Below are 20290 nucleotides of genomic sequence, written 5' to 3'. Positions count from 1 at the left end.
ATAAGACACCAAATCAGGTATCTGACTATTACACATGATCCATCCATCGTTTATACGTTTATATGTAACTGTGTGTCCTGTCGCCGTGGTTAACCATGATATGCGCATGACATGCAGCTTTAAATCTTAGACAGAAATGTGACCATAGGGTGACGTGCGGGAAGCATCTGAGCAGTTTGCAGAACTGAGTACTTCCTGTTACGTTAGATGAAGTAGTAATCAGACTGGCCAAAGAGCAACAACTGATCCATTCTGAGCTTTCCATCAGAAAGGTAAGACAGATCTTCTGCTACATACCCGATTATAGCTGACAGGACTTGGTTATGTCTTCAAATGTTATTTTTTATAAAAATGATGAAAATGAAACAAGGTTGTGAAACGGTTTGCCTCCTGGCTGATGCAAGCTTAAGCTGTGTGATTCAAAGGGAACTGTCTGTATCTGAAAACATTACATAGTGTCATGTTGGGTTTTTCAAAAAAAAAAAAAGTGTGAACATTTCCTGTTTTCTTTTATTCTCTTCTTTCTGTCAAACACCTACAGTCGACAAGTCAGTGCTGTGAGACTGTCCTCTGAGAGTGGTTGAAATGAGCTGAACTTTTATCACTTTTCGTCCTCACCCGTGCTCTGTTCCACCTGCAGACAGGTAAGACACGTCCACTGCTGTGGTTAAACTTTTCTGACTTAAGGATCTACCGCTTATCTTGTTATGTTTAATGGTGCCAGATAAGTTCTGGCATAGGAGTCCGATTTATCAGATTTTATTTCTCTCTGCATATTTTACATTTTGGTTTTGGTTTTGTTTGTTTTTTTTTTAAAGTTTATAATATTCTCTGACTGAAAATACAAAATGTGAATCCCCTGCCAGTCTGCTTAAAAGTTTTCACTTTTAATATTCAGTGCTATACTTTTGAGTTTTGGTGTGAACATAAAGCAAAGGGTGTGGTGACAGACACATGATTGCCTCATCACACGATGTAACTGGTACACTTGACACAATGATTTTTCCTCACATGTATCTTTTTTCCATGTATCATTCTGCAATTTCAGATTTAGTTTAACGCAGCTATGACACTCCTCGCCATGAAGACATTTCCAGCCTTTTTATGGGGAATATTCATCGTGGCTGCTTCCACCCCAGAAACCAGTGGTTCTACCTACACTGTTGAGCCCAACAAGACAAGCGCCCAGCTGACAACTGCACTTGCATTTCACAATAAAACAGATTCACACCCTGCAGTGTGGGCTACAACTCACAGACCTGCAGCTACTACTGTTTCTGCAGCGGCACAGAGCACAGTGGTAACCACAGTGGAAACTAGCGCGGCAGCTATCAGTAACAAAACTAAAAGCTCCAGTGACAGTGTAGTCACTTTGATTCCTACAAGCCCTGCAGCAGCAGTCACAAGCAGCTCCGCTCCGCAGTTACTTCATACCTCCACAGCTTTGATTGAAACTCAACCCTCCCACCAAGTGACCATGAAAGAAACAACAACACATGCAGAGGACGGGTCCCATCCACAGTCAACCACAGTGCCAGACACCACTGCTCCTGCAACATTCTCATCAACAGCAGCTGTGTCTTCTCCACAGCCCACATCCATCACTGAGTCTGAAATGACATCAGTGTTATCATCCACTTTCTCTTCTGAGAAATCTACTGCAGCTCCAGGCACTCAGAACCTCAGCAGCCTTTCAGTTTCTACTGCAAGCCCATTGACGGCAGAGTCGATCTCAGAGACAACACGTGTGCCACAGGTGTCCACCTCTTTGCCCCCCACAACAGCCAAGACACTGAAGACCAGCCCTGAGATTTCATCTGCAACTCAGTCCGTTTCTGCCTCGAGTTCTTCCATCTCCACACAGTCAAATGCTACCTCTACGTCAACTGAATCTCCCAACTCCACCATTGCAATAATCCCGTTCCCCCGTAGGCCCACGGTGTTACCACATCCAATAACTAAGTCAGCCCCAGCTACTAAATCGCCACACGGTGAAATCTCAAAATCAACCCCCAGCACCGAGGTTCAACCATGCTTGACCCAGAACGTGGTGAAGCAGTGCCTCATTGTCATCACCTGCCTGGCTTTGGGGTGCACAATCTTTATCTTTACTACCATTGTCCTCTGCGCCAAACTGTCATCGAGGAAGCGCAAGCGCAAACCTCAAAAGGAAACAGAAATGATGTGCATTTCTGCTCTGCTGCCCGAGAGGAGTTACAACTATACGAGACAGCACAATCCGGTGCCCAATGGAGTCCTGGTGATGCCAAGGGCGGAAGACAGCGACGACGAGGTGGGAGATAATCTGACTCTCAGCAGCTTCCTTCCAGAGAATGATCGCTACGTGTAGATGGATTTTACTATGCTTTCATCTGTTTGCTATCAGTCAGCATGGAAATAGCTGCTTTTTGAATAAACTCCTGCTTCCCCTTTGATATGAGTGGTTTTGCTTCAGTACCTGCCGTATTTCAGTGGAGGAAGAGAGAAACCACAGACAAACATTCACGGTTTCATGTGCAAGGTCTGTGCTTTTTGCATGACTTTAGCCTCCACAGGATGAAGAGTGATCAAAGTTTGTTTTTTGTTTTTTTTCATCCGGAGCTGATCCCTGCTGGTATTTCACTTTACGACAGGGGACAGGAAGGCTTGCTGTGCAAAGGGATATTATTGCTCTGTTCAGACACTGTTCAGTTTACAAGAACTATCCAGGTGGCTGAACGCTTAAAGGGACAGTTCAGCCTCAAGTCAAATTTACATGTTGTTCTGCTGGCCTGTAGTGCTATTTGTCCACCTGATGTGCCGGTGTTTGCAGATATTTACTGTAGACTTGCCTTCCTTGTCTTGAATATACCAGAACCAGGTTACAACTGACTTCTGCTACTCATTGCAAATTTCTTTTTTCAAGAAATCATCCTCAAATGGTGTTGTGAGCAGTTTTATGCAGGAACTATGTCTTTTCGACCTAACTGCATCAGCCAATCAAAAGCTAATATCACACCTCAGCTAAGGGGGAAACAATCCGTGTTTACATCCTGTCACAACGTCGATGTGCAGTTGCACACTTCCTTCTGCAAAGTGATGCCATTGGCTGGTGCACTTTAGAAAAAAGAAAATGTAACCACACAAAACTGCTCGTTATGGTGGATTTATTTTCCATAAGTGGGTTGTTATGATTGATAAGAGCCAGGGAGGTTTCAAAGACAGTTTTTGAAGCTGTGAGCACCATAATTTTAATATCTAGCACCATTATATTAAATAAAAAAGTGAGATAAGACAAAAAACAAGAGATGGATGGATGGATGGATATCACCAATTTTGTGCAATTCACACCAAAAGATGAACAGATACATAGATGGTTGAACGCTTGATGCTGTAATGACCCTCTTGTCAGTTTGTCTTGGTAGGTCATGTGACCCTGGCATGGACTTAACATGGCTTAGTTGTAGGGTTTTCATTCATCAGGGGCTGATTGTGGCATATAAGGAGCAGTCCTGGTGACTCTTTGTGTCTCCTCTCCTCTCCTCTTCTGTATGGACTCCCATATGGGGTCATCACAATGCACAAAACTAATTTCATGTTGTTTAAGTGTGTGTGAAGAGATCTACTTTCTGATAATTTATTAAATAAATGTCTTTGTTAACTTTAACATTTTAGTAACTCTTCAGGTTAAGAGTCATAATATAAAAAAGAATAAAACATTTCTGCAAACTTAGAACTGATCACTTCTCAGTGTAGAAGTTAAACATATTCTGTGGTTCTCTCATGACAACCAAAGTTTGGGGAACTTATCTGAAAGATTTCCTCAAAACTATTATGCCTTGCAATCCATATTGTGCTTAGTGTTATGAATATTTTCAACATTAAAAGTAGCCTTTTTAATAAAAAAAAACTGTCTGTAAATTTCTAAACAGTCATAATAGAAATAAACTTTCTGTGATCTCTGTCAGTGCCCTCGTTTATGAAAGCCCTCACAAAAAAAGGCTTTTTTCCTGCTCCTGACTGGATCTCAATTTCACTTCCTTTCCTGAGAAAAGAAAACAATTCCCTGAATACATATTAGGGCCACGAGACCACATTTTTTTTCTCTCTCTTTTTTAAATTCCCCCCCGACATTTACAGACGTCGGTGACTATCAACAGAGCTGAGGCAAATGTAAACCTGGAGGATGCAGGAACCCATCGCACGCTCCTCATGACCATATAAAGCTACGTTTGTCGTGAGCGATCAAAAGCAAAACAGACATGCAAGAAAAATGCAATCACTCAAACAAAGTCACACTCTCTCCCTTAAGTGGTCTCTCACACACACACACACGCTTTAATTGCTCGTCTCTGGATAAAATGCTCCACATTGTTTCTAACAGTCTCCAGCGTGTGGCCTTTACCTTCCCCCTTCTCTTTGCTGTCCACACAGGAACCATTAACCTTTTCCTGCATTGGCAGATCACTCATACAAGCTGCTCTCTGACTCTTTTTTTAGCCCCAGAGGTTTGCTGTTATTCATCAGTGTGAGGGACTAAGGGGGTAAAACGAAGGAAAGGCTGTCAGTCAGAGGCTCTGTTTTATTTTTAGAGGGTTTATTTATTTGTGATGCTTTTATAGCTCTTAAGAATTAATTTTGTTTTGTGGAATTGGCTTTCCACATCCACTGAGCCAAACATCAGAGTGGAGAAGAGGTCCCTGCCCCCACAGCACATTATAAACTCCCACATAACAAGAACAATCTGTGTGCAGGCCGGAGAGCTCAGACACTCTCGGGGAAACTGGAGGGGGAGGAGAACAGTGGAGAGGCAGAAGGAGGGATTTCTCCTCATGGTAAACTGCATTTTTTTTAAATACCCAGACAAACCTCCACACTGAAACCTGAAACTCGGAGGGGGCGTGCTTCACCGAGCATTCGCCGCTCTTTGCTGTGCTAAGTTCACTTTTTTCCAGTCTCATCCTCCTCATTCTGAGGGCATTTCAGCGGACAGCTCTTCTTCTGCAGTGGATGGTGAGTCAAATGTGTCATTTCATAAGGTTTTGTCCTTAAAATTCAATTACAGCATCTTGACATCTTGTTTGACAGCATCATGATAGAAAGATTCAAACTCAGGAATTAGGAACATGATAATAAAAAAGTAGAGGTTCAGATTTAGACATTAAAAGTTTTAGACATTACGTTTGCAAATAAAATAGTCGCACTTGTTAAATCTGCTGAGTGAAGATTTGTGTGTGCTTGTGACCTCCTTCTGTGCGTGTTACTGTGTCAGTGTATATTAGGTCCAGGGTGAGCAGGGTGATTGATTTGGGAAAAAAGAAAGAAACAACAACATCAGAACCCGTTTCCCAGACTTTCATGTCTCGCAGCTTGCACGCAGATGGCGCAGAAAGATTTGGGAGACAGACTGAGCACGTAGCTTAGTGTGATCAAAGCTCTTAAAAAACGGTTGATTCAATCAAGTTGCAAACACACATACTATTTATACTTCTTGTTGTAGAAAGCCATGTAAGATACTTTTGGTAATATCTGAGCAGGAAGTTTTCCTGCTAAATCAACACCTCTCGGGTTAATGATACGCTCAATACAATTTATTCTAATATGTAAAAAGGTGTAGTGAAAATTTTAATTTATAGAGATTTGGTTAATTTGCTTTAGATATAATTCTATGGTCACTTCTTTAGATACACATTGCTAGTACTGGGTTGGATGCACTTCAGGGTTTTCATGGCAGAGATTCAAAAAGGTGCTGGGAACATTCCTCAGAGATTTTAGTCCATATTACCATGACAGCACACAGTTGCTGCAGCTGTGTCTCATCCGTGATGTGAATCTTCCATTCCACCACATCCCATCGAGATCAAGATCTGGTGGCTGTGGAGGGTATTTGAGTGCAGTGAACTCAATCTCATGTTTAAGAAACCAATTTGAGATGATCTGAGCTGTGCGTTATCCTCCTGGAAGCATGTGGGCATACTGTGGTCATAAAAGGGATGGAGATAATCAGCAACAAAAGTCAGGTAGGCTGTTGCATTTAAACGATTGTCAGTTGGAACTATTAGGTCCAAAGTGTTATGCTAAATTCTGACCTTAACCTGGATTTCATCAGACTAAACAATGTTTTCCACGCTTGTCTTCTTGTCTGGTGTCGTCCTCTGCTGCTGTAATCAGTCTGCTTCAAGAGAGATGCTCTTCTGCATACCTCGGTTGTGGTCATTTTAGTTTATTGCTGCCGTCTTATCTGTTTGAAGCAGTCTGGCCATTCTCCTTTGACTTCTGGGATTAACAAGGCATTTTCACCCAGAGAACTGCTGCTCACTGGATAGCTTTGCTTTATTGGACCACTCTCTGTAAACCCTAGAGAAGATCAAGTGGGAAAATCCAGTAGATCAACAGTTTCTGATACACTCAGACCAGCCTGTCTGACACAAACAACAAAGTCTCTTGAATCACTTTTCTTTTTTATTCTGATGCTCAGTTTGAACTGTAGCAGATCAACGCACTAAGTTGCTGCCATGTGACTAACTGATTAGAAATTTGCATTGACAAGCAGTTGAAAGTATGTGCCTAATACAGTGGCAATAAGCGTATAAGGCCTACAGTGCTCAATATTGGAGGTATCATGTAGTTTATATGTATTTCTTTCAAAGTGCAATTTCAACTAACCCAGAGCTGGGAGCCTTTTTTACTCTAACTTTTACTCATGACATTTAAAACAGTGCAACCAAGTGAATATTAAGATAGACAAATATAACTAATAAAACATAATCTTGTACTCTGTAAACTGTGGAATTTCAGTCATCCATCTTTGTTTTTGTTGTAAAGCAGACTGAATGTCTCAAGAGCAGCACTACTAATTTTACTTTTCTGAAAAAAAGATGTTACCCAAATACACACAAAGCACATATTCTCTTCACGTGTGTCACTGATGTTAAGTGTTATTTACAGATTCCGAGGGGAAATGCCGCTCCTGATGGCCCTTCATCACATTGGTCTGTGCGTGGTGCTTTGCATCACCAGCAGCCTGTCCACACCTCTGCCTTACTCCGATACTCTGGAGGGAAGCATAGATGAGGAAGACTGCAACAACTTCAATTTCTATCTGCCTATTACCAATGTCTCCACGGAGTACCAGACCGCACCTGCCGACACAGCCCAGGAGGAAACTGACTTTCTGAATCAGCTTGTGAACTTTCTTAATGAGAACATGCTCCTCATCCTCGTTGCAGCCAGTCTCATCCTTCTCGTCTTCCTTATTATCTGCGGGGCAGTTTTCATGAGCCACAGACGCAAAGTCAACGCTTACTATCCTTCCTCCTTCCCCTCAAAGATGTATGTGGATGACAGGGACAAAAGTGGAGGTGCTAAACCCTTTAACGAAGTTCAAGAAAAAGCTTCCCCGGGGCAAGAGAGCGAGCCAGTGGACTCTCACAAGCAGCTCCAGGCTGACATTATGAGGGCTGCCAAGAGCCTGCGCACTCCAAATAAATCTGTTGATGCTGCAGAGAGAAGCGATCCCAGTCAGAAAGTAGCAGACCACAGTCCCGAGGACAGCTCGAAAGCAGATGACAGCATCCTAGACCATCAGCTCCCAAGTCTCCCAGAGGAAAATGAGCCGAGCAAGCTTTCCGACAGTGAGGCCACCACCACAGAGGGCAGCTCAGAGCCGAGTCCTCCTGAGCTGCCTCGGTCAGAGGAAGTTGATTCACAAGAGCCTTTGACGGGCAGGAGTCTGCGGCCCTCCTCTCTGCACATTCACAATGACTCTGCTACACTTCAGCTCATCGCAGGAGAGAAAACTGCCTTCTAAGAAATCACATTTGTGCAGAAAGCCTTCAAAGATTTCTGCAGGATTTTATTTGAGGAAATGCAGAGAAGTTACTAAAGATACAGCAGGCAGAGTTGAAGATGATACATGATACTCTCTTTATGCACCTTTGTACAAGTTTCACAGTACACAAATAGTGTTAGTATTTTTTGTGTTCCTGTGTTTGAATTTAAACATCTCTGCATATGGGCCACTGCTGGTAACAGTAGGTGGTGTGGTCCCAATTACTCTGTGCTTCTATGCAAAAAAAACAAAAACAAAATTGGACAACTAGGACTCAGTTCCGTTTTTGAATTTTTAATATGGACCTGTTATGTTTTTCCCCATTTTCTGTCATATATATATATATACTGCTACAGTAGGGTGGACTTTTATATTAAACATGTCCCAAGTTTCAAATAAAAAGTTCAGCGTATGTACAAGTAATGGCTGTGAAACAAAGGATCAGCACTCTGTGACATGACCAGGGTAGATATTCCTGATAATGGGTTGTTTCAGGAAGTAGATGCATTGAGGCAATGCTCTTAAAAAAAATAATAAAAAAAAACAACAACCAGTATGATGATTTTTGACCTGCGAGTCATGTAAAGCTACTCCAGCAGACTCCAAGAGTAAAACTGTGGAGTTTGAAATTTTTCTCTTTTTAGGGTGCACGCTTAGGATTCCATACTTTTACGGAGCCTGTCTGACTGGTTTTATCACTGCACATCACACGCTGGACCGCTTAAACATGTGGGCACGTACACATCTCAGTGGGACTCCAATGCAGCCGCCTCTGTGAAAAGCCTCCAAATTAATCAAAACGGCAATCGGACGGCATGTCGGGTCTTCATGTAACAGCCCAATAAAGCTAGAACGTGCAGATGATGTTGAACGTCGCTTTGTTCTGCAAAAGCACTTTTCAAAATTGTGTGCACGTAAGTCAGAGAAATAGAAATTGGGTGTGAGGGAGAGAGAAGCTGAGACACTGAGATAAAGCGAAGCACAGTCAGGATTTGTCAAGTGTATAAAACCACAATCTGGTGTGTTTTGGCTGCAGCGGATCTCAGCTGCAGAGCTTTTTCAGGTGCGTTATTGTAGCAGGAAGTGCACGGGCGTATTTGCAGGCTCTGTGTCTATGTGCAGCTTACTCAAATGGATCACAAGGACGACTAAAGTGAATTAAGAATAATCTCATTAGTTACGCCTGTATTTTTCTGTAGATGGAGGGTCAAATAATGTTTAAATAATAAACAGGATTCCAAAAGTACGATCAGGGATAATTTTATTACAGACTTTTAAAGAAGCATTTGTAAATATAAGTTGCATTTTAAACTAGTGGACCCCCTTTCTTTGGTTCAAGCCACTTTGCTTAATCAACAGGTCAGTGCGTTTAGAGTGCAGACGGTATAAACAGCTTTTATCCATACCTCCATCACACCTTTCAAAATAAAAAACACTCCACCTGCACAAAGCAATTTCCAAAATAAGGCTCATCTCTGTACCAACAACCCAAAACAGTGCTTATATTGTGCGTTTACGTGACAGGCTAAAAGATACAGTATACACGGTTAGAGGATCGCAGACTAATAAAAACAGCCTGGTGTAACACTGCTACAGAGGGTTGAAAGGTGGTGGACTCGTCATCACTGCCGCAGGAAAGTGAGGTGTTCACGCTGGACTATTTCTCTTCTTGGCAGCAGGGAGCCAAAACGGGCCCAGCACAAAGCGTGAGCGCTCCATTTAATTGCTGGCCCTGACTGCCTCCTGCTGGTCATCTTGTTGCTTGAGACGGTAGTCAGCAAGGGCTGCCTTGATGGCATCTTCAGCAAGCACTGAACAGGAAATAATTGGAGGTTAAATGTGCACATGTGTGCAGAGAAGTTTGGAAAAAAGAAAAAGAAGAGCCTTGACGTATTATAAGAAAACTTACTGGAGCAGTGAAGCTTAACAGGAGGAAGACTGAGCTCCTTGGCGATGTCTGTGTTCTTTATCTTCAAAGCTTCGTCCACCTGAAAATAAAAGCCCACACACAGCCATGAGCGGAGCAGAAAACGCTAAATATTTAATAGATTAAACATTCAAAGGAGCTGAGATGCAGGTCTGTAATGTGTTCACTCACAGATTTGCCTTTCACCCACTCGGTGGCCAGAGAGCTTGAGGCGATGGCAGAACCACAGCCAAAAGTTTTGAACCTGGCATTCACAATCTTCCCCAGGTCATCCACCTCAATCTGAGAAAAGTTTTGACTGTTACTCATGTGACCAAAAAAATGAGCAAGAAAAAAAACAACAAAATAACCCCCAAACAATCTTAAGCTCTCCCATTCTTACAAATGTATCCCTACTAAACTAGCAAAAATAAAAGCCTTTAATTCACACACACTTTCTAACAAACGTACCTGAAGCTTCATTACATCCCCACAGGCCGGGGCACCCACCAAACCAGTTCCAACATTCTTGGAGTTTTTGTCCAGCGAGCCCACATTTCTGGGGTTCTCATAATGATCCACCACCTTCAGACAACAAAGAGGGGAAAAGGAGCATCAGGCCAAATGCACTCTTCCTGTTGCTGTCAGAATTCAACAATCACATATTTGCAGGAAGGAAATGCCATCTACATTCAGATACAATGGTAAAAAGAATGTGTACAAGTCTTGGCATCCTTGTTACACAACTACAACTTGACTCACTTGCATAACTGACACTGGCATGAGCAGATTAGGACTGGATTTCATGGTCGACACAGTGCAAACTCTGTCCTTCAGCCCTCCTACTCTATTTCTTGCTGAGTCACTCTGACCAAGACAGTGTGAAGTGGCCGAGCATCGCAAACCCTTTTGCATTTTTCATCAGAAATTAAAGGTTTAAAGCCAGATTCCTCAGCTGATGGCTAAAACATGACCTCTTATCCAAGAAATAATTTTAATAAAAAGGCATATAATGTCTAAACCTCCACAATCACCCAAAAACATCCAGCTAAACATAAATACATCACAGTTATGGCTGCCATGACCCGGTTAACCTCCTGTTGCATCAGTACACCTTCACAGGTATCACATAACATTTACCTGACTCTAGCACAACATACTGCCACCCTTTCAAGCGCATTATTCGGATATGGTTAAAACTGTGGCAGTGGACAGCTGGTTGCAGATTAGTGACGTTATTCCAGCCTTCAGTAAGCTAAATAGCTATAATGAAACAATACATTTGTTCATTTTAACGGGCTAGCATCATGGAGGTGAAGGGTTTGAGATAACCAGCGTAAAGGCAGTCTGATGTAACTTGAAACATTTGTGCAGCCAGCTAAATATGAGCCACCGTCCTATGGTTGTCAACAAAATACCCGAGCAGAAAGATCACTCTTACAGAGTCGTGGTTGCCCGTGTTTGGTAGATCAGTTAGCTGATATACTCCAGGATGCTTTCAGTAGGAGTAAACATGAACCAACAAGCAGCTGCGACGCTGTAAGCCGAGCTCCCCGTTAAAGAGAAGCTACAGACTGGACCACTTACCTTCTTGTGATAGCAACACTGAGTGATGAACTCGGGAGCGGAGAGCCGCCTGGTGAGGAAAGCCAGAGGACTGAGACACTTGTTCGCCACGGTGCTCGCCATGTTGATCCAATGTCGCAGTTAAGTATGCTCGCAGCTCAAGAGAATGGAACTACAAGTCACTGACAGGAGGAGGAGCTACAATAATCACATCTGCGCATGTCTGGTTTATGTCATTTACAAAAAACGCTCTTTTGATAATACAATACAATTAGACTTTCATTTGTTTTTATTTTTATTTTTTTATTTTTTTATTTTTTTTATTTGTGTTTTAATTGATCAAATTATCTCTCTTTACGAGTCTTTATCAAGCATTTAGTAGAGGTGGGTAGATTAAGCCAAATATGGAGTGCCACAGGATTCATACTTTAGTTTATTTCTGTCCTCTAAGGTTCATCAAAAAAGAAACATGCCTGTTCAATCACTGCTCCACTCATGCAGTCACTTTGACATTAACTAATTATAAAAAATAAAGTGTTATTGGTCATCTTGGCTGTTAGGTTTGCTAACTGATTAACAATAGACTATTCAGACATTCAAATAATATATTCAGCAAATTGAATTGTGTTAAATACTTTATTTTATTGGAAATGAAAAACTATACTTCAGACATGAATTCTGAAAAAATCCGGAGCCCTTTTGTGTTGACTGTGGGTCCATTTTATTTATAGCCTAAGGAGCATTTAAATGGCAGGCGTTGACCCAAAATACGAGACAGTCACGTTAAAAAAAAAAAAAAACAAGTTTCAAAATACACAAAAAAGCTGAAAGGTGAGTTTTGTTCTGTTAACTAATTATTCTGTGAAGTTGAAAGAAAATGACAATGATTTAGCAGGGAGTCAAATGTGTTCAGAATTTGCTAATTGATGAGGATTCATGTCATAAATCAAGACACACTGCTCTCCACTACATAAGCTGCATCAGCAATACTGGCCCTGTATTTACTTGGTATCAGATCGATACTGATATTTGCATCGCACTAGTATTTAAAGAAAACCTTAGGGAAGTTCTCCACAACAGAGTCAAAAGATTACATTCAACTTATATGTGGGTTTTTCTTCTTGCTGCTGTTCCCTTGAGGGTTAGGCTAACAGATCTTCCTGCATTTCATCCTATCTCTAGCATCCACCTCTGTCGTACAGCCCTCTGCATGTCTTCCTTCACTGCAGCCCTGAATTTCCTCTGTGGTCTTCCTCTTTTGCTCCTGCCTGGCAACTTGATATTCATAGAGTCCTGATCAAAAGTTTAAGTCCCTTTGAAAAATGGCAAAAAATCATATTGTGCATGGTTGGATCTTAACAAGGTTCCAAATCAAGCTTCAACATGCAACAAGAAGAAATGGGAGTGAGGCGAAACATTTTTTTTTTTCTGTTGTTGTGATTTGGTGCTATATAAATAAAACTGAATTGAACTGAACACACTGACAATGATCTGGACCAATAAGCCACATTACACAGTAGTTGTGTAATGTGGCTTATTCAATTATTATTTAATGTTATTTAATGTGGCTTGTGTATTTTTGATGCTAGGTTAAAGCCACATCCTTGAGCTTTGCTAATAAGAAACAGAGAGGAGCTCTATAAATGTACCAATATTGATCTAAAATGTGTCGTGAGTGAGATTTATTTACTGCTTCCTTGTCTTGTGATTCCTGAAATGAAAGTTGTTTATTCATCTTTTTTCCCCACTTTTTTCCCCACAGCTTGGTATTTGATTTTGGGGAACTGCAAAAGGAACATTAGCACAGAACTCAGAATGTCCTGTACACGTGAGCTAATTGAGCCATAGCTGATTCTACCTAATAATGTTGTGTAAACTGTTTTTTACAATGTGGGAATTCAATGTTTTTAGATGTCATGTGTAATATTTGTGGTATTGTATGTCTCCCATCTGCAGTAAACCAGTTTAATTATTTCTTATGAGGTCTAACGCGAGCTCAACCACAGATTACAGTTTTACACTTCCATTCCATTAAAACAGGGGTCAGAAACCTTTAACACCCAAAGAGCCATTTGGACACGATTTCCACGCAAAAGAAAACACTGGGAGCCGCAAATACTTTTTGACATCTAAAATGAAGATAACACTGTATATATTGTTGTTGGGTTTTTTTTACCTTTATGCTTTGTGTAAACAACTAAGGCGTGTTGCTTAAATCCATGAAGTGCTACAGAGAAAATTACATTTTACTTATGTAATTAACACATTTTGAACTCTTAAAGAAATATAACAAAAGGAAAGACACCCTGCTGAACTAAAATGACCCATGTAGCAAACAAAAACTGTTGTGAGCCGCCAACCTTATATCGCCTTTGGGCTTTTGGAGCCTTGAACTGACTTTTAAAAAATAATTGGAAAAAAAGCACTATGCTGCTAAAAGAGGAAAAATAGATATTTGCAAAATTCAGCCTAAATATGTATTTTGTGTGTGGCGGGGCGTGGTCTGCAGCGCCGCTGCAGGGGAGGCGGACGCACCTGAGCCGTCTGTGCTATCTGTGCTATTGTGTTGGTATGTGTCGGGCTGTGAGCTTTAACACCGGCTGTATGCGTCACCAACCGTGTGTGAAAAGTGGTCAATAAAGAGGTGCTGAAAAGTCGTCGGGTCTGCCGTGATATGTTTACAATGGGACTTCTGGTCCCGAACCTCTGCGCACAGCGTCTGCAAATCGGGGCTGTACGAAGTCACTTTCATCTTTACGCAGTACTGTAAGCTGTCATCTGTGAGGCGTGAGCGGTGTTTGTGTTTAACATAGTTCGCGGTGGAGAATAGCTGCTGACAGAATGTGGATCCGAAGATCCATAATTGGCCTACCTGGGGTTGAAAGTCTCAATAAAGGCACGGCGTGTCGGCGGGTATATCGGCTTCCGCAAGTGTGACGCTTATTTTGAGCATCAAAAAATAATAGAATATTTTATTTTTATATTTCAATATCACAATAATCTTCCAATTTAGATCTACAAGTTAAAAAAAGAACTAACATAAATAAAATACACTTCAGCTAATTACTTAAAAAATAATAATTTATTTTCCCAAACCACGTGGAGCCGCACTAAAAGGACTAAAAAGCCGCAGGTTGCCGACCCCTGCACTAAAATGATCTGTACACTCAGAAAAATAAAGGTGCCAACTGGAACCAAAAGTGGTTCTTTAGACTGATGCCATAGAAGAACCTTTTTTGGTGCCACAAAGAACCTTTCAAACAATGGTTCATTGAAGAACCTTTAAAGGTGCCCCAAAGAACCATCAAGAAATGGATCTTTGGGGCACCTTTAACGGTTTTTCAAAGAACCTTTTTTAAAATGGCTCTTTAAAGAACCATTTTAAATCTTTCAAAATAAAATGTATCATAAATTGAATTTGAGTAGGGTAAAATAAATACGAGCACAGCATAGACATATATTAATGGTTTATTGCCATTTCGTAGTTACCAAAAGACAAAAAGGCATTTTAACCCTCAGCACAACATCACTAATACATGTCACATATTAGTCATTTAAACAGTAATAATTCAATATTTTTACTATATTATAAATAAATATATATAAATACTATATCTATAGATAACACAACAATTAATACATGTATTGTTTAATTAATAATACAACAGAAAGTGATAAAAACACATTAGAAATAGCAATAGCTTCATAACAGACCATTAAATCAACACATTGTCATCAGCAGATGTTTGCATGTTCAGTAAAAATATTTCAACAACAAGTTTTTGATTAAAATTATCATGATACATCTCTGATGTATGTATCATATCAAATATATGTCATATCAAAACAACCCCACACCTGCAGTTGTTTCAGTTTTTCACAGCTGTTTCCTGTCAGCTGGTCAACCTCACTCAGGCGGACATCCATATCAGCCAACCAAACGACAAGCTCCTCCCTTTGTGCTTCAAATCCCTTCCACTCTAAAACAAGGAGCTGAGAGAGAAAGAAAAAGAGTCAATTATAAAGAAAAGAGAAAAGTGAAACCCTCCTCAGAAGGTCTGACTCGCATACCTGCAGTCGACCTGTGATGGACTCCAGTTTGGTGTTCACGTCATCCCAGCGGTGGCCGCACTCCCTCGCCAATGCCAGCAGCTGAGTCTGCAGGGTGCCCTGGAAGAGCCGAGTTAATGTTTGACTCCTCCTGGTCAGGCTCTCCAGCTGGATGATCCGAGGTCTCCCCTCTCGCCGCCGCCTCTGAACACACAAACACAAATTGCATGTGAAGCAGGAGGTGCAGATTTTTTTGCTATTCTTTTCTAAATCCAGGCTTGATCACGTGGAGGTATTTGGAAAACTTTTTTGGCCAGTGGACGACTGTTGTCTCGCAGAAAGTCAAATCAAATGTATGCGATACACAATTAATTCACAAGAACACATTATAAAAAACAAGTCCAGTTCTTGCCTGATTTCAAGTGAATTCTGCATCAAAACAGGGTGACAGAATTAAAATGAGTGTTTGCAGCAAATGTGAGCACAAAGCCTCACTTTGTGCAAGCCTGCTATTAAAGTTCTCCTCTACGCAGACAACGTTCCTGTTTTCAAGGCACAACTTGGATCTGCTGTACAAATCTTATGGATACACGCTAAATGACACAGTAGTGTGCACGACTCCAGATTCTGATCCCTCATCCTAATATGGTCCCAAAAGGCTCACAAAAACCCACATAGTGATAGCAATAAAGCAAATGTTGAGGCTTCAAAATACAATGTCCATAAACCAATGGCTGACATCGGTTTTATCATAAGGGTGATAAATATACAACATATGGTCTTAAGACTAAAAGTATAATACAGATTTTAGTCTGAGAGATTTGATGTTCATTTACCTGCAGATGCCCTATACGTGCCTGCTCCGTGGTTTTCCACAATGCTTTGAACATCACTATTTAATACAGGAAGTAGGTGAACTAAAACAAGTCATCTTTCTTTGTGAGAGGACAATATTAATGAAACAAACCTCAATAACATCATAGAGATCCCTAAAAATGCTCCTGCTGCTTCTCTTCCTCCTTATCCAAAGTTTCCTTCTCCTTGTCCTCGACTTCCATCCAATTGTAATTCAATCTAATTGTGTTTCTCACCCTCCTCTTCCTCATTTTGTTGGAGCTGTGAACAGAATTAGTGTGAATCTGAATTAATTTGTGCAAACAAGAAAAATCTACAGCTCTTCGGTCAGAGGTGGTCTTGTGATTTAAGCCAGGTAGATTTATGTGTTGATGCTACCTGCTTCAGCTCTATGACTGGCTGCTGAGTGATATTTACACCCTGGCTGGATTACAAACTTTAACCACATGCTGAACTTTGGCCCAGCTTTTATACATCTTGTTAGTATAACGACCTCTTCTTGGCTTAATGTATGATGATGGATAAATGAAATGTACAAAGAAAATTTAACTATTACCAGTGTTGGGACTAACGCGTTATTAAGTAACGCGTTACAGTAACTACGTTATTATTATGGTAACGCGCACGGTAACTAATTATTATGCCAAAACTAGGAACGCGTTACTCGTTACTGGGATTTAGATAGGCTCGTTATTCGTTACTTCGTGTGGTGGCTATCGCGGAGCTTCCACAGATTCAATAACATTAGCAAGTGGATGAAGCCAGCAGGTGGATGAAGGAAAAGGGAGGCAAGAGGAGAGACCCGAAGCGGCCGCTGGTCCGAGAGTGTCAGGTGAACTGAACTTCAGGTAAGAAGTTATAACCTGCAGTCCATCTGGGTCAGATATGAACCAAGTTTAGGTGGAGTTTATTTTCGTTATGCTGACTTTTTCGTACTGCGTGCTAGCTAGCATGACGGAGTTTCTATACAGCTGGGTGGGTGCTATGTTACTGATGTTGAACTTTATTTTGTTCATAAGGTTAATTATTAGAGTTGCCAACCGTCCTGTAAAAAACGGAATTCGTATTCAGAGAAAATATCACGCGTTTTGTATTGAGCTGAAAAGGAACACAGTTTGTCCCGGACTAAAGCTACAATGAAAAAGACACAAAGTTGGAGTTATTCTGTGTTTACGCTGCACAGCTGCCTCTTCTTCTCTCATCCTCTCACCCCCCCTCTCCTGTTTCTACTTCAATCATGAAACTGATCAATGATCAGCTGATCGGCTTTTCTCTCTTGTTTATTTATCGCTCACTTTGCGCCAGAAAGAGGAAACCAGCGGATGTCACGGTAAACAACAGCAGCACTTTTAAGCTTGATCAGCTGTTGTTAGAATTTATTTAATATTAATTAAGTATCAGCTGATGTTTGCTGGAGCCACAGCTGTAAACCTGCTGGTCATGATATCGGTTTGAATATGTGGTGAGAGGGAAACATGAAGATGAAACCAGGAGATGACAGCTGGTAACTGTGCAGGGGCGGGTCTAGCAAAGTGTTGCCAGGGTTCCATGTAGGGCATTAAAAGGGAAAGGGGGGCACAAGGAAATACTTTTCTTATTCTCATTTAAAATGTCTCACTTTTAAAAAAATAATTATCTGAGTCTTACAACAAACGATTGATAGATTGATGCATATATACCATCAGAACAGTGAACATCACTGTCACAACAGTGTTTATTTTCATTCAAAGGCTTTATGATTTTTCCTATAATGGTGGGCCGGTCTCTAGTCAAAATGCCCGGGACGATTTTTTTTGTCCCAGTCCAGCCCTGTATGCAGCTCATCTGCAGTCTGGTGTTGCCTACATCTTCCTATTCAGAAGGCAGAATTTCCGAGTTCTGAGTACAATCGAAAGCACCATGACTGCAGTTTTTGTGTTGGATGTAAAAAGCAGGCTAGGATAGAATCAGGCGTGGGATTTCTCTCGTGGAAATGTGCACATTATTTTTTCCTTTCTGTTGGTAGGTGGCACAGTGCACTTGTGGCAAGTAAGCAAGGTAGAAGACTGGCAATCTTGCTGGGTATCCAGTTACGGAAGCAACACATTAACAAGAGAATTCTGAGTAAAACCAAAGTTACTTTCCCTAGTAACTAGTTACTCTGAAAGTAACGAGTAACTTGAAGTAACTGAGTTACTTTTGATAGAAGTAACTAGTAATGTAACTAAGTTACTAATTTAAAGTAACTTACCCAACACTGACTATTACAAAAGGACATCTATCTTGGAGCATAATTTTCAACTAGTCCGAAAATAAGTTATACAGTAACAGTCATGTGACACATGAGAAGGTGTGTCTTTTTCTATTCATTCAAAACACTTCAAAACACTCTTCCAGAATTCAAAGTACAGGCTGATGTAAGTATTTAATGTAGGGCTCAGCTCTACTGAATTTCTGAGTTTCTAGAGCAGACACAGAGCTTACGTCACAGGCTTCAGGCGCAATTTTAGTGACTTTAACAATATTATTATTGGTCTAGCTGACATTAAGTTATGTATGCAGCATGCAATAGAACCACGTATTTTAGAAGCCAAAGGTTCAAATCAGTTAGGAGCAGTGTCAGTCAAGTTACTTGAAAAATGTAATCAGTAACTAATTACTGATTACTTCCCCAAAAAGTAATCCCGTTACTTTACTGATTACTTATTTCAAAAGTAATTAATTACTTAGTTACTTTTTTAAAACACAGGTGATAAAGCAATAGATCTTTCAGCCCAATTCTACTTTTTCTGCATAATCCATCATACTAAATGTAATCAAATGGAAAAGTCTCTTTTTAAAAACTTGTTTTATTAGTTTTAACCTTTTAACTTTATGCATCAAGCAAAATTTTAATTATATGCAACATTCTCTGACTGGAATAAATTTGTTTAACATTTAAACCTATTTTCTGCACATTCCAGCACATAAAATAAAATTATTATTTTTTTGTTTACAATCACTCTTTCAAATAGATGCAAGTAAAACACAGCAGATAAATAAATTCAAAGACTCGCGGTCCTGTTGCTCTATTTTCACCTGTATAGCAGGAGTGGCGGAGGCGTTCCCTGGTGCAGGTGTGCCGCAGCGGTCAGTGGAAGAATCCGCGAGTTTCTCTGTGAGTTTCCCATTACGTCCTAGCGCACTCGGTGCTTGCTTGGAAGTTTAGGGGGGGGGGGGGGGGGGGGGGGTTCGCTGTAAAAATAAGTTTTCTTCCCACGCACAACGGACACTAATGTTTTTGTCACTTTTTATGGAATCAAACTCAAAATAAGGTCAGTACTTCCACGCTTTAAACGCTGCACGCTCATACTCTCTCCGCACTCGATAATATCCATTGTTTATCTGCACACAGCTGTTGTCACAACCGTTGCACTCGCTTAGGTCACTGTCATGAGACATTCTCGCAAAAAAATCACGGTTTTAGTAACGCAGTAACGCAGCGTTCCTACGGGAAAGTAATGGTAATCTAATTATCGTTTTAGCAATAGTAATCCCTTACTTTACTCGTTACCTGAAAAAAGTAATCGGGTTACTGCCCATCTCTGGTTATGAGTACCTTCACTTAATTATAACAGTGGGTTGTTTTTTTTTTTAGGAAAACAGTTCTGTATACCGATACTAAACTGTTAACTTTAACGGCTAACATAGCCGTTAAAGTTAACCGTTATTGTTAGCACAACATTAACAGCAAGCTACAATGACGAGTAACAAAAACAAAACAGTACAAAGGTTTTAATGAAAATTTTTACCTTTTCCAACAGTCCCAGAATCCAGAGCTTCAAAGACCAGCAGGTGCTCAAGACTGTTATCCGCTTCGCTGTCATCGGCCGTGAGAAAGTGTTTTTCCCTTAGAAAGTTCAAGGCCCACCGCTCGCGCGATCTGCCTGCGCATGCGCATCCCAACGACTGACCCCCTCCGTCCGCTCCCGGGAGGTTGCAATAGTACAACGTGTTCTAACGTCTCTCTCTCTCTCTCCCTGTCATTTGGCTCAAAACACATATTAACAAATTGCTCAGTGATGAACAAGTACTCAGATCATTTACCTAAGCAGTGTGCTTTGTCAAAATTAAGTAAGTGTGTT

At 40.9% G+C, this 20290-nt stretch overlaps 4 protein-coding genes across 4 annotated transcripts; 2 read left to right on the top strand and 2 right to left on the bottom strand.

Annotated features, from left to right (window-relative positions):
- Positions 1–182: 182 nt before the first annotated feature.
- selplg (selectin P ligand) lies at positions 183–3937 on the top strand. The gene is made up of 3 exons (XM_006788868.3): positions 183–272; positions 542–644; positions 1049–3937. Exon 3 carries the CDS (start codon positions 1067–1069, stop codon positions 2348–2350), a length of 1284 nt encoding a protein of 427 aa, XP_006788931.1. The 5' UTR covers positions 183–272; positions 542–644; positions 1049–1066; the 3' UTR covers positions 2351–3937.
- Positions 3938–4811: 874 nt separating this feature from the next.
- Positions 4812–8789, top strand: tmem119b (transmembrane protein 119b). Its single transcript, XM_006788867.2, has 2 exons — positions 4812–4992; positions 6928–8789. Exon 2 carries the CDS (start codon positions 6941–6943, stop codon positions 7787–7789), a length of 849 nt encoding a protein of 282 aa, XP_006788930.2. The 5' UTR covers positions 4812–4992; positions 6928–6940; the 3' UTR covers positions 7790–8789.
- Positions 8790–9054: 265 nt separating this feature from the next.
- On the bottom strand, positions 9055–11467 carry LOC102784710 (uncharacterized). Its single transcript, XM_006788866.3, has 5 exons — positions 11304–11467; positions 10188–10301; positions 9909–10019; positions 9720–9798; positions 9055–9621 (listed from the first exon to the last, which is right to left on the bottom strand). The coding sequence occupies exons 1-5, from the start codon at positions 11403–11405 to the stop codon at positions 9530–9532; spliced, it is 498 nt and encodes a 165-aa protein (XP_006788929.2). The 5' UTR covers positions 11406–11467; the 3' UTR covers positions 9055–9529.
- Positions 11468–15107: 3640 nt separating this feature from the next.
- On the bottom strand, positions 15108–20032 carry LOC148102181 (nesprin-2-like). The gene is made up of 3 exons (XM_087844474.1): positions 19958–20032; positions 15354–15536; positions 15108–15275 (listed from the first exon to the last, which is right to left on the bottom strand). Exons 1-3 carry the CDS (start codon positions 20030–20032, stop codon positions 15108–15110), a joined length of 426 nt encoding a protein of 141 aa, XP_087700600.1.
- Positions 20033–20290: the final 258 nt, after the last annotated feature.

This window comes from Neolamprologus brichardi, chromosome 7, assembly GCF_056152115.1.
Source record: "Neolamprologus brichardi isolate AB-2024 chromosome 7, ASM5615211v1, whole genome shotgun sequence".
Taxonomy (NCBI): Eukaryota; Metazoa; Chordata; class Actinopteri; order Cichliformes; family Cichlidae; genus Neolamprologus; species Neolamprologus brichardi.
The sequence above is the reverse complement of the archived record's forward strand: the minus strand, read 5'-3'. Positions and strand labels throughout refer to the sequence as shown.